A 13,900-nucleotide genomic window follows, 5' to 3' on the forward strand; every position below is an offset into this window, starting at 1 on the left:
GGTGACCGGTCTGCAAACCCTGTCTTATGAGGAAAGGTTACAGGATTTGGGAATGTTTAGCTTGCAAAAGAGAAGACTGAGAGGAGACTTAATAACTGTCTACAAATATCTGAAGGGCTGTCACATTGTAGAAGGATCATCTTTATTCCCATTTGCACAAGGAAAGACTACAAGCAATGGGATGAAACTGATTGGGAGCAGACACAGATTAGATATTTGACAGTTAGCGATCAATGAGTGGAACAGGCTGCCACGAGAGGTGGTGAGTTCTCCTTCAATAGAAGTCTTCAAACAGAGGCTGGACAGACATCTGTCTGGGATGATTTAGCGAATCCTGCTTTGAGCAGGGGGTTGGACCAGATGGCCCAGGAGGTTCCTTCCAACTCTACGATTCTATGATTCTAGTATACACTGTGGGGAATAGATAGCTCAGCTGGGATCTTTGCTTTGGCACAAGTGTGTGGCTATGAGGTCACTTCAGCAGACTAGCAAGTTTCACATGGATATGAACACGGCATATTTATTGTGCACACTTGTTACTCAATGTTACACATGCCAAACATGAAATAAAACATCTAAGGCCGTCTGGCCACTAACTAACAATAGCAGGCTAACTACAAAATAAACCTATATAACAGCAAAGAAGTCCATGTAATCTTACTGTCAGCTCCCAGCTCAGCAGACTAGAGAGACTGAGAGATCCCAGCTCCTCCTGATTATATCAGCTGGACCAGTCAGGAAACCAAAACCTGGATTGAATTAGTGGAGGGGGAACCACCAGTCCTTTCCATGCTGATCACAAAGGAAACCAGGACTGGATTACAGTGAAATAAACTGGCTTCATCATCAGTACAGGTTGACATATGAAATGAAACGGGGAGAAATATACCTGTTTTCTAGTACCTCTCCCCTTGGCACCTCACACCCCCCCCTCCTCTGTTCGAGCCCGTGGGGTCGGACACGACGAGTCACCAAGCAGTGCGTTCTAGACAACGCATCTGCATTTCTGTGCGCTGTGCCCGCCCTGTGCTCAACGGAAAATTTAAACCCTTGTAATGTTAAGAACCAGCGTGTCACCCGCGCATTGCCTTCTTTTGCCCGGGACATCCACGTTAGGGGCGAATGGTCCGTCACTAGTCTAAACTGGCGACCTAGTAAATAATAGCGCAAGGTGCACAGGGCCCATTTCACAGCCAGGGCTTCCCGCTCAACTACACTGTTGTTCTTTTCTGCTCTCGTAAGCTTTCTGCTTAGATAGGCCACTGGGTGTTCCTCGCCATTTACTACTTGAGACAAAACCGCGCCGAGGCCCACCCCAGAGGCGTCCGTTTGGACAATAAACTCCCGTTTAAAGTCTGGTGCAACCAACACTGGTTGGTCACAGAGGACTGTTTTCAATCGCTGAAAGGCCTCCCCTGCTTCTGCGTTCCACTTTATTGTGACAGATTTCGACCCCTTAGTAAGATCTGTGAGAGGAGCTGCGATGGTCGCAAAATGTTTGATGAACCGCCTATAATAACCAACGATCCCTAAAAAAGCTCCAACCTGTTTTTTGGTTACCGGTCGTGGCCAATTTTGAATAGCGTCCACTTTATTGGCTTGAGGCTTCACGACGCCTCTCCCTATGCTATATCCCAGATAGCGAGCCTCTTCCAATCCCAACGTACATTTCTTGGGATTGGCAGTCAACCCAGCTCTTTTTAGAGAGTCTAAGACGGCTTGTACTTTTGACAAATGCGTGTCCCAGTCATCGCTAAAGATAATGATGTCGTCCAAGTACGCGGATGCATACTGGCCATGGGGTTTTAGGACAATATCCATTAGACGTTGGAAGGTGGCTGCGGCACCATGCAACCCAAATGGCATATCTCGGTACTGGAATAATCCCTGGGGCGTAACAAAGGCAGTTTTCTCTTTGGCTGATTCCGTGAGGGGAATCTGCCAATAACCTTTTTGTCACGTTTCCGCCAGACTTAGGGCCTGCTGTTCCGGTCGCGGCCACTAGGAGGCGCCGGACCGCCACTTTATCGTCAGACTCAGGGACGGCTGTTCCTGCCTCGGCCACTGGAAGGGGCCGTGGTTCTGTCACGTCAGGCTCAGAGCCTACTGTCCCGGCTTTAGCCTCTAGGAGGCGCCGGTCTGTCACGTCGCCATTAAATTCTGGGTCTGCTGCTCCTGTCGCGGTCACTAGGAGGCGCCATGGCTCGCCCGGGAGTTATGGTGCTGACAGAGTAAGGGCACCGGCGCAGGCATCTGGTGGATGCAGGCTCCACCCCTCTGTCAGTCATCAAGAGGTTACTGCATCTCCATCTGGCCTGGTCCTGGGGGCGGTACTGATGACATCATCAGTCCAGGAACCTATGAGGGGTGACCTGATCCCTGAAATACCTTGGGACTGGTCTTGCAAGCCGCCGGATATATTCTTGGTTCCCCTGTGTGAATTACTTTCTGACTGACTGACTTTGGCCTGGACTTCTGACTCTCCTTCTGCCTAACGATTCTGTACCTCTGCTACTCTCCTGGTTTATGACTTTTGGCCTGAATCTGACTCTGCTTCTGCCTAACGATTCTGTACCTCTGCTACTCTCCTGGTTTATGACTCTTGGCCTGAATCTGACTCTGCTTCTGTCTACCGTTTTTGTACCATTGCTGCCCGACTGGTTTAGACTCGCATATCTCCACGTTTGTGTCCCGTATTGGAACACTTTTCTGGCGACCGTCCTGCTCTGGTCACTGCTCCTATTCAGACAGCGCCTCCTGGGCTCTGCTATAAATCCAGATCCCTGTATAGGGGTAAAGGGTATCAGTGTTTCTCGGGGTGTTGCCTGGCTGCAGCCCAGACCCGCAGGCGGACGTCACACTTTTGTTAAGTCAATAGTGGATATGTACCTAGCCGAACCCAGTCTCTCTATCAGTTCATCGACTCTTGGCATCGGCTAGGCATCGAATTTCGATACTTCGTTTACTTTCCGAAAATCGTTACAAAATCGGATAGTCCCATCGGGTTTGGGCACCAGTACGATAGGGCTAACCCAATCACTCCGGGACTCCTCAATGACCCCGAGCTCTAACATCTTCTTCACTTCCTGGGCAATGGCTTGTCTCCGAGCCGCCGGAATTCAATATGGTTTTAGCCGTACCCGCGCCTGTGGATCAGTAATAATGTCATGTTTAATTAGGTGAGTCCGGCCAGGAAGTTCCGAGAAAATATCTGCGTTCCTCTGTATGAACTCCCTGGTCTCTCGTTTTTGGATAGCGTGTCTGCAATACCCACTTCTGGCGGAGCTACCTGGGGGTACTTTACTTTAGAAGGTGGTGCCCCTCGAGGCCCATCCTCAAGGGCAGCTCCTGCCACCTGACTCTCCCTGTCCCGCCAGGTCTTAAGCAAGTTTGTGGTATATTTGTTCGGGCTTTCTCTTGTCATGGCATGGCAAGAGTAACCCAGGCAGTGGGGTAGTTCTTGGTATCCCCATGGATGCAACTAATGCCCACGGTTAAGTTCGTTAGGGCGCTAGAGTCCACCAAACTGGCATGTACCAAAGTTACTTGACTGCCGGAATCCAAGACGGCATTCACACTATAACCGTCAACCTCGACGTGGCACACGTGTTGTTCATTTCCCGTGAGGGTCTCCGCCACACAGACTGACTGCACATATAACGAAAGACGCCTCATAGCGTTACAGTCCATTGGCTCTGTAGTCATTGGGCAGTTAGCTGCTACATGGCCAAGCCCGCGACATCGCCAACATTGTATAGGCCCTTGTCTCCTCAATGGAGATCCCACAGTTCATGACATATTGGTGGCAGAGGTGGGATACCTAAAATAAGCCCCCCTGTGGTAAATTGATAGACTTCTGTGCTTGCGTGCTGTCTTTTTCATCACATTTGGTGGCAGCGGTGGGATAACTAAGATAAGCCCCCATGCGTTAGAGACACAGGATATCATATTTTCATCACAGAGCACAACCCCCATCTGTGGACGTCGGGCCCTCAGACCATCCTCACAGAGTCAGTTTCTAACTGTTTGTGCAGACACATGCACATTTGTGGCCTGCTGGAGGTTATTTTGCAGGGCTCTGGCAGTGCTCCTCCTGTTCCTCCTTGCACAAAGGCAGAGGTAGCGGTCCAGCTGCTGGGCTGTTGCCCTCCTACGGCCCCCTTCACGTCTCCTGGTGTACTAGCCTGTTTCCTGGTAGCACCTCCAGCCCCTGGACACTACGCTGACAGACAAAGCAAACTTTGCCACAGCTTGCATTGATGTGCCATCCTGGATGAGCTGCAGTACCTGAGCCACTTGTGTGGGTTGTAGAGTCTGTCTCATGCTTCCACGAGTGTAAAAGCACAACCAACATTCAAAAGTGACCAAAATATCAGCCAGAAAGCATTGGTACTGAGATGTGGTCTGTGGTCCCCACCTGCAGAACCACTCCTTTATTGAAGGTGTCTTGATAATTGCCAATAATTTCCATCTGTTGTATATTCCATTTGCACAACAGCATGTGAAATTGATTGTCAATCAGTGTTGCTTCCTAAGTGGACAGTTTTTGATTTCACAGAAGTTTGGTTTACTTGGAGTTAGTTATATTCTGTTGTTTAAGTGTTCCCTTTATTTTTTTGAGCCGTGTACAGCTTTCCTGTAACAGAACTCTGGCGTTATTTATGCAGAAAAAATTGTCCTTATGTGTTTTAGACACTTTCTCTGACTTGTCGGACAAGGGGGTTTGCTTTTTTGTAAAGAAGCTGAACCTAAAATACGACGTGGCAAAATATGCACCAACAGTTTAATACAAATTTCTAGAGGAAAGTAAGCCAATAGGTGGTGTAAATTTGGGGGGAATTGATCCATACTGGCTTTTTATTTGCAGGTCCTCAGCTACTGTCCGAGTATGTTGCACCAAATTTATTGAAAGTTGTATACCATAGTTTTCATACCTGACATGTCACTTTATGGAAAACCATCTCATCGCAGTGCTTGGACTGGCTGTTGGCTCTTCTGACCCGAGTGAGACAGCACGTATTTCTATACAGCTGGCACACTCGAATCATGAGAGCCGCCTGCCAATCTTCTTACTGTGATGTGATTGTCGTCCATGTTATCCGGCCATCTGACTGCATTCTTAAAACGCCTTAACATATACTAGTGACCTGATTTTTTTTTTTTTTGGGGGGGGGCACAGTGTACTTTTATTAGTGGTCGCTTTATGTTGAAATGTGTTTAATAAATTAAAATATCTGAAACTTTACAAATTTTTCAAAAGTCAGAAACTTTAAAATTTGTTATGCTATTAAAAACAGTAAAACCACACAAAGTATTTGATAAAATGTATTATATGGTTGTTACTGTAGGAGATTGGCTGTCAGTCAAGCGGAGCTCCTGTGCCCGCACGATCACCTGTATGTCCTGGTACTTTCATTTTTGTGAACAACTTCCTCAATAAGACATACTATTACATCTTATATCGTGAAGAGGTTAATAAATGTGTTAGTGAATCTTTCCTTTTAGGGTGTGTGCACACGTTGAGGATTCTGCTGCGGATTTGGCCTTGCGGATCCGCAGCAGTTTCTGCTGTGTTGTACAGTACCATTTAAGTCTATGCAAAATGAAAAACGCAGTGCACACGTTGCGTATTTTTCCGCTCGGATTTGCTGCGGTTTTAAATCCGCAGCATGTCACTTCTTTGTGCGGATTCCACAGCGGTTTGGCACCTGCTCCATGACAGGTGTCAAACTGCAGGGGAAAACCTCAGGCTAATCAACACTGAGGCTATGTGCCCACGTTGCATTTAAATCCGGACACTGAAAACCGGACTCCTTCCCAGAAATCGCACGTTTTTTTCCCACGCGCAATTTTACCGCGATTATGTTCTCGATTTTGCCACGATTTTCGCTTGCGATATTCAAGCACTTTCCAAGCGATTTGAAGCATCGCATGGAATGTGATTGACAGGTTGGTCACACTCGTCAAACATAGTGTTTGACGAGTGTGACCAGATTTTTACTATTGAGGCTGCCTATGCGGCATCAATCGTAAAAAGAATATAAAAAATAATTAAAAAATAAAAAATCGGGGTATATTTACCTTCCGACATCCCGCGCAGTCTCGGCGACGCTCCCGTTCCCAGCAATGCCTTGCGAGACCTGTGATGACGTTGGTCTCGCGTTGCTATAGCGATCTCGTGAGACTACGTCATCACAGGACCTTGCTGCAAGGCATTACTGGGAACGCTGAGGCCCAGGAAGGCTGCGCGTGACACCGGAAGGTGAATATACCCCGATTTTTTATTTTTTATTCTTTTTTTACAGGGGTATGGTACCCAGGGCCTGGAGGACAGTCTCCTCTCCTCCACACCGTGGGTACCAACCGCACATGAGATGCTTAATTTCCCGCATGGTGGGCATAGCCACATGCGGGAAGTAAGCGATTCTCATGCATTCCTATGGGTGCGGAAACGCGGCAATTCTTTGCGATTCCACACATAAGAAGGAGCATGCTGCGATTTTTTTTTGATGCGATTACGCCACGGAAAAAAGCGCATTAGCACAGCATGTGCGGAATGCCATAGGAATGCATGGGGTGCGTTCTGTACAAGATTTTTAAACGTTTTTGCGCCGAAAATCGCAGCAAAAACACCGAAAAATCACATCGTGAACACACAGCCTAGATCCGCAGTGTGATTTTACCTGCGGATTTAGACAAATCTGCGCGGAAAAATCCGCAGCAGAATCCGCAACGTGTGCACACACCCTGAGACTACTTAAAATATGCTGACTGTATAAAATGGCATGAACCGCTATGATACAGGCTAAACAGTCACCAGATTTACCTTTTGATATTGACAAAACTACCTCAATGAACGCCATATGATGCGGCCTAGCAGTTACTCTCCCATAGGAATAATGATTCTACAAGAGAATGTTTTTTTTTTTTTTTCCATATGTCCGTGTGGAAAGCTGGGAATACTGATGTGTGTTACATCTGTCTACAAGTGTGTGGATGCTCTACACAACTTCGAGCCATATTTTGACCACGTGCTTTAGGCATATGACGCTGTATAAAAAGTCACAGGTGTTTTGTTAAGTTCAGGAAAGAAGTTCTGCAAGTGTGGACGTGTTCACGAGCAAGGAAGCATCCTTCTACAAGGAATGCACGTTGAATACAGTGTGATAGCTTTCAATGGGACTGGTCAGTGCGGGGTTTCAATTTAAAAAGCTAGTTATGCAACTTCAGCTTAGGAAAGGAAAAATAAACCAGATGTTGGCAATTAATGCTGTAATATGATAAGTATGCATAAACATTACAGCAACATGAAAATGGGCTGTCACTGGACCAAGTTCCCGAAAACGTTCTCATCGTAAAAACCGTCTCCTATGTACTGTTTTATCTAATGAGTTCCATGCAAATTGGCTTCCAGAATAAACATTTCTTTTTCATGTCTTTTAGATTCTCTTTTGCAGAAGATTGAAGAATACAGCCTTATAACTCCAATCAGCACAGATGCAGAAGGAAACTTTGTATCACATTCAGTGTCAAAGAAGCACAAGGCGCGATTTCCAAGAGCTATTGTGGAGGATTCGGCCGCTCCTAACATTTATTATAATGTTACTATTTTTGGCACTGAATTTCATCTAAGGTTAAAAGTGAACTCCAAACTTATTGCACCTGGAGCAACAGTGGAATGGGAGGAAGATTCCAATGTGACGGAAATAGAACCACTACACAGAGACTGCTTATATGTTGGGGACATTACGGATCTACCCAATGCTTCAGTGGCTATCAGCAACTGCGATGGGCTGGTAAGCTGCCTTATATGTGCATCACTAATGAAGGCATGGTGGATATTTCATGGTTCAAATGTGATTCCAAAAGTAGAGAATCACCTAATCCGTATTTTGTCAACTTCCTAAAAAAGTAATATTAAGTTGTGATTTGCTATATGTGCACGTGAGCACCGGGGAACTTCATACAGTGGAACATGTCACATTTTTCCAAAGACAGGAAAAAGTTTTGAATTTGTTTTTTAAGTCTTAAACCAATAATATTCCATTCTTATCAGACTTACTTGATGGCACTGAGATCTATCATGCCTGTGCTAGGGTGGTAAACTGTCAGTGAGCTCAAAAAAAAAAATCTTTAAAAGTTCTTCTTAATCCCTTCACGACCTTTGTATCTATGTCATCCTCAGGTAGGGGTTACTGACCCCAGACGTATAGATATGTCATGACGATTGTGCACAGCACAGGAGTGGTGCCCACATAATCGCCATCGGAAGCTCAGCTTGCGTGACAGCCAAGTGCTGGCTATCACAGTTAGGAGTGTTGCTGGCAGCGCTCTTGGAGGTGTAACCCCCTAAATTCCACAATCAATATAGATAACATTTGGGAGGCTAAGAGAGGGAGGGGGCTCTCTCCTTTCCGATCGGTGTCTCCGTGACATCATCATGAAGGCCTCTGGCTCTGCCATCTGCGGTAGACTGTCCAGAGCATGAGGCTTCTATCAGTGTAGCACTGAAAGGTATAATGCATTGCAATGTATTATATCAGCGATCAAGAGTAATGAAAGTCAAGTTAAAGTCTCGTAGAGGGACTAAGCAAAAAAAAAAATTGCAAAAATCTTTTTTAAGTTTATCACAAAATGAATAATAAGTAGAATAAAATATACCAATTAATACAGTGAGGAAAATAAGTAATTGATACTGACAACTTTGCAGGTTTTCCCACCTACAAAGAATGGAGAGGTCTATAATTTTTATCATAGGTACACAACCTGAGAGACAAACTCTTTATAAAAAAAAGAAAAAAAAAACAAAACAGAAAATCATTGTATGATTTTTACAGAATTTAATGTGTATTTTATTACATCAAATAAGTATTTGATACAATAGAAAAACAAACCTTTGTTTGCAATTAGAGGTCAGACGTTTCCTGTAGTTTCTAAGTTTGCACACACTGCAGCAGGGATTTGGTCCACTCCTCCATACAGATCTCCTCCAGATCTTTCAGTATAGAGGCTGTCACTGGGCATCATTGGTGGGAGCTGAACCTCAAAGATATTCTATTCGGTTAAGGTCTGGAGACTGTGTAGGTCACTCCAGGACCTTGAAATGCTTCTTATTGAGCCACTTCTTAGTTGCCCTGTCTGTGTTTCTGGTCATAGAGATGCTGGAAGACCCAGCCATGACCTGTCTTCGATGCTGTTACTAAGGGAAGGAGGTTGTTGGCCAAAATCTCGCGATACATGACCCCATCCATCCTCCCTTCAGTACGGTGCAGTCGTCCTGTCCCCTTTGCAGAAAAACACACCAAAAATATGTTTCCCCCACCATGCTATGGGGTTGTACTCATCCTTCTTCCTCCAAGCACAGTCTCATCTGACCACATGACCATCTCCCATGCCTCCTCTGGATCATCACATGATCATTGGTGAACTTCAAACGAGCCTAGACATGTGCTGGCGTGAGCAGGGGGACCTTGCGTGCCCTGTAGGATTTTAATCCATGACTGCGTAGTGTGTTACTAACTGTAATGTTTGAGACTGTGGTCCCAGTTCTCTTCAAGCCAATGACCAAGTTCTCCCATGTAGTTCTGGGCTGATTCTTGACCTTACTGTTTCTTCCATTTTCTAATTTCACTAATAGTTGTTTCCTTCTCACCACACGGTTTGCCTATTGTCCTGTAGACAATACCAGCCTTGTGCAGATCTTCAATTTTGTCCCTGGTGTCTTTAGACAGCTCTTTGGTCTTGGCCATGTTGGAAAGGTTGTAGTGTGATTGTGTGTGGACAGGTGTATTTTATACAGGTAACAAGTTCAAAAAGGTGCAATTAATACAGGTAATGAGTGCAGAGTAAGAGGGTTTCTTAAAGAAAAACTAACAGGTCCATGAGAGCCAGAATTCTTGCTGGTTGACAGGTGACCAAATACTTTATCATGTAATAAAATGCAATTTAATTATGTTAAAATCATACAATGTGATTTTTTTTTTTTTTTGTAACTTTTAGAATCTGTTTTTCGCAGTTGGAGTGTACCTATGATAAAAATTACGGACCTCTATATTCTCTGTATGTGGGAAAACCTGCAAAATTAATAGTGTATCAAACACTTTATTACGGTTGGTCATGTGTGTTTGCGGCACCTCTATGCCACAGGGCTGGGCCTTCCCAGGATGTGGTGTAGCTAAGTGGCTATGTGGTGTTAAACTGGAGCTCCTGATGGTGGAGACAGCCTGAGATGCAGGTAGCTGCCAGGTACCACTCCTGAGCAGAACCCGGGACTGCAGTTACTGAACCCAAGGGGTAAGGTGCGCTGACACTAATTTAGGGCCTAGTTCAGACATACCGGTCTAGGATACTGTATCGGGGTTTCATCACTCATGGACCAGGGGATAATGTTCTTGCACTTGCCGCACTTGGACCAGGGGAATTTGGGTTCAAGTACTCTCTGCATCTGGACCAGTGGACTTCGGGATCAGGATCTGGCAGCTCCGGGGCCAGGGGACGAGGTTCAGGCACTGGCCGCTCCGGGACCAGGGGTTAACGTTTAGGTCCTGGCTGCAGCGGGACCTTGCGACTCATTAGCGTGCCCCTAACTAATTATTTAATATGCGGCTTGGCGACTTCTTTTAGGCTGGGAGATATCCTGCAGGTGTAGTTCTTATGCTAAAAGCCTCTCAGCAACAAGCTGTTTCACACACAGGAGCACCCTGGGGACCGTGCTGAAGGCCAGGGTGATGAGTAAAGCTACTTTCACACATCAGGTTTTTTCTGACAGGCAGGATCCGGTTATTTGTTAAAAAAACGGATCCAGCAAAAGCTACCACCGGATCCAGTTTTGTCTCATTGAATTGTATTAGCGCCGGATTGTGCCGCATGGCCTTCAGTTTCTTCCGGTTTTCGCCGGATCCGGCTAAATGTTACATTCTGGCATCTGGAAAAAACATCTCTAGTAAAGTTTTTTGTCTGTGGCGAAAAAATGGACAGCGCCGAATCCGGCACTTCCATTTTTTTTCTATAATGGAAGCCTATGGGCGCCTGAATGCGCGGGATCTGGAAAAAGACAGATCCGGCCACCGTATCCGTTTTTTTTAAGAATGCGAATGCTCAGATCCAATTGGCCAGCCGCTAGGAAAAAGATATAAACCTGCTAGATGGATCCGGCGGAAAAACGGATCCGTTATTTTAGTTCTCCAATATTTACTCCGGATCCGGTTTTTTTAACAAATAGCCGGATCCTGCCTGTCGGGAAAAACCTGATGTGTGAAAGTAGCCTATCCCAGGCACAATGTACTTGGCTCTAAAATGGGAAATTTGTTGTTAATTCTGCAACATCCATTGCACATTAATTTCTGTAAAATGCCAGTGTGGGTCAAATATTCTCTTCACTCACAGATGATTTTTCATCTGAGTGTAATTTGTACAATAGGGCCACCTTTTTAGGATTCTGCTGTTTTGGAATCTTTCATTCAAGGTACATGCATTGATGCTTGTCTTGAATTGTCTTGGGCAATGTTCATATAAACGATCCTGTTCATGGACTGTGATGTGCCTCAGGTGTGCCTCCCTTCTTGCTTCGTGTAGATGACAGATCCCTACGTCAACCACACAGTCTCCCCGGCTTCGCGCTCCTGCGTAGACGTACTTCTTTGCCCTGTTGAGGACAGCGCAAAGTACTGCAATATGCTGGGAAAGTACAAAGAGCCCGATGCCTGTGCACTGCAGTACATTGCTTTGCCCTCAACACAGCAGAGATGTACGTCTGCACAGGAGCGCGATGCCGGGGAGATTGTGTGGATGACGCAGGGTCGCATCATCCACCTGAAACAAGGAGGACCGTGAATGTAAGAGGATGGAAGGTGCCCGACCAAGAACATTGACACACCTCGGACTGGACTGCCCCACAGGGAAGTATAATAAAAGGTCTTTTTCTTCTCTTACATGTCGGGTTGGGGGCATATATACACAGCAAAGGTAATGGCCGTATCTCGTATCGGCCAAACCTGGTGACAGCTTCCCTTTTAAACTAGGGGGTTTCATGGATGCTTATATCTCTGCAGCAGCTCACTGTAGTAGAACAACTTACTCATTTTTTTGCTTGTCTTACATAGGATTGCTCAGGGCACTGAAACAGGAATGTAATGTCTCATTGTGTTGTATTCACATCAGATACAACATGTTTTAATTTGACATTTATAGTGTAGTAGCTAGAATCTCAATAAACCTGAGGCATGTCATCCTCAGCACTCAGCTGTGTTTAGCCTGTTGCTACAGCAGTAGGTGTGCGCACCCCCCCCAATGCTCTACATAAGTTTGGTCTGGGTCAGCTGTGGGCATTTCCACAATGCAATTATAGACGTGAACATAAAAAAATTGCAATACTGCTACCTTAATATATTTCATTATGCAGACTTAAAGCAATCTGTAGAACTTAAAGCAATCCAGCTTTTAAAATATATATTTTCTATATATGTCATGGTTGAAAGTGTTGATACCCTTGAAATTGTTCCATAAGATGAAGTAGTTCTTACAGAATATTATTGCAAATACCCATTTTGTTATAAGTATGTGTATTTCCTTTGTGTGTATTAAGAGAACAAACCCCAAAAAATGAGCCAAACAAAATTGTTGGCAAACTCGACTTAATATTTTGGTTCCACACTCTTTGGAATAAATGACTGCAATCAATCGCTTCCTATAACCATCACCAAGCTTTTTACACCTCTCAACTATGAAGGGTGGCTTCCCCTAAGAGCAATTTCAAGATTTCTCCACGGGTGTTTAATGGGATTTAGATACGGACTCATTGTTGGCCACTTCAGAACTCTGTAATGCTTTTTTGCCATCCATTTCTGGGTGCTCCTTGAAGTTTGTTTGGGGTCCTTGTCCTGCTGAAAGACCCATGACCTAGGACACAAACCCAGCTTTCTGACAATGGACACTTAATTGCGACCCAAAATCCTTTGATAACCTTTAGATTTAATGATGCCTTGCACAGTCAAGACACACAATGCCAGAGGGAGCAAAACGAGCTCCAAACATCTTTGAATCTCCACCATATTTGACTGTAGGTATCGTGTTTTTTTTTTTCTCTGTGTAGACCTCATTCTGTTTTCAGTAAACAGTAGAATGTGTTTTTTACCAAAATGCTCTCATCTGTCCACAAGATGCTTTCCCAGAAGGATTTTGCCTTCCTTGCTTACATTTTGGCAAACTGCTGTCTAGCTTTTCTATTTTTTTATGTCTGTCAGAAGAGGGCTTTTCCTGGGTCTCCTGCCATAATGGTTCATTTCATTCAAATGTTGACAGCTAGTTCACTGACACTGATGCACTGTGAGCCTGCAGGACAGCTCATATTTCTTTGGAAATTGATTAGGGTTGCTTATCCACTTTCCTGCATTGCAAACTTTCTTCAATTTTTCTCTGCCATCCACGTCCAGGGAGATTATCTGCAGTGCTATGAGTTTTCAACTTCTTGATCGTGTTGCGTACCGTGAACAAAGGAAAATCAAGATCTCTGGAGATGAACTTGAAACCTTTAGATTGTTGATATTTATCAACAATTTTGCTTCTCAATTTATCAGACAGTTTTTGTCTCTTTCTGTTCTCCATGCTTATGAAAAAAGTTGACTCAATCTTGGCACAGAATGGAAAGATTGAGTCAACTTCTCCCCTTTTATCTGGTTTCAGGTGTAATTTTCATATTGCCCACACCTGTTATTTGCCTGAGGTTAGTTTGAACAAGCATCACAGGCTTGAAACAAAATTGCTTACCCACAATTTTGGAAATGTGCCAACAATTTTGTCCAGCCCGTTTTTTGGGGTTTTGGGTGACCTTGTCAAATTTACTCTTTTTTTTTGTTGTGTGTTTTTGTTTTTTGTATTGTTTCAATATACACAAAGGAAATGA

At 44.7% G+C, this 13,900-nt stretch overlaps 1 protein-coding gene across 3 annotated transcripts in view; it reads left to right on the forward strand.

The window, feature by feature from the left end:
- The window catches only part of LOC141087889 (A disintegrin and metalloproteinase with thrombospondin motifs 2-like), an 851,362-nt gene that overhangs the window by 53,447 nt on the left and 784,015 nt on the right, over positions 1 to 13,900 (forward strand). For all 3 annotated transcript variants that reach the window (XM_073573740.1, XM_073573737.1, XM_073573739.1), the window contains exon 2: positions 7,444 to 7,796. In XM_073573740.1, coding sequence (XP_073429841.1) covers positions 7,444 to 7,796 — 353 coding nt within the window. The remainder of the gene's footprint in view (positions 1 to 7,443; positions 7,797 to 13,900) is intronic.

This window comes from Dendrobates tinctorius, unplaced genomic scaffold, assembly GCF_039654945.1.
Source record: "Dendrobates tinctorius isolate UK_male_01 unplaced genomic scaffold, ASM3965494v1 ptg000036l, whole genome shotgun sequence".
Lineage (NCBI taxonomy): Eukaryota > Metazoa > Chordata > Amphibia > Anura > Dendrobatidae > Dendrobates > Dendrobates tinctorius.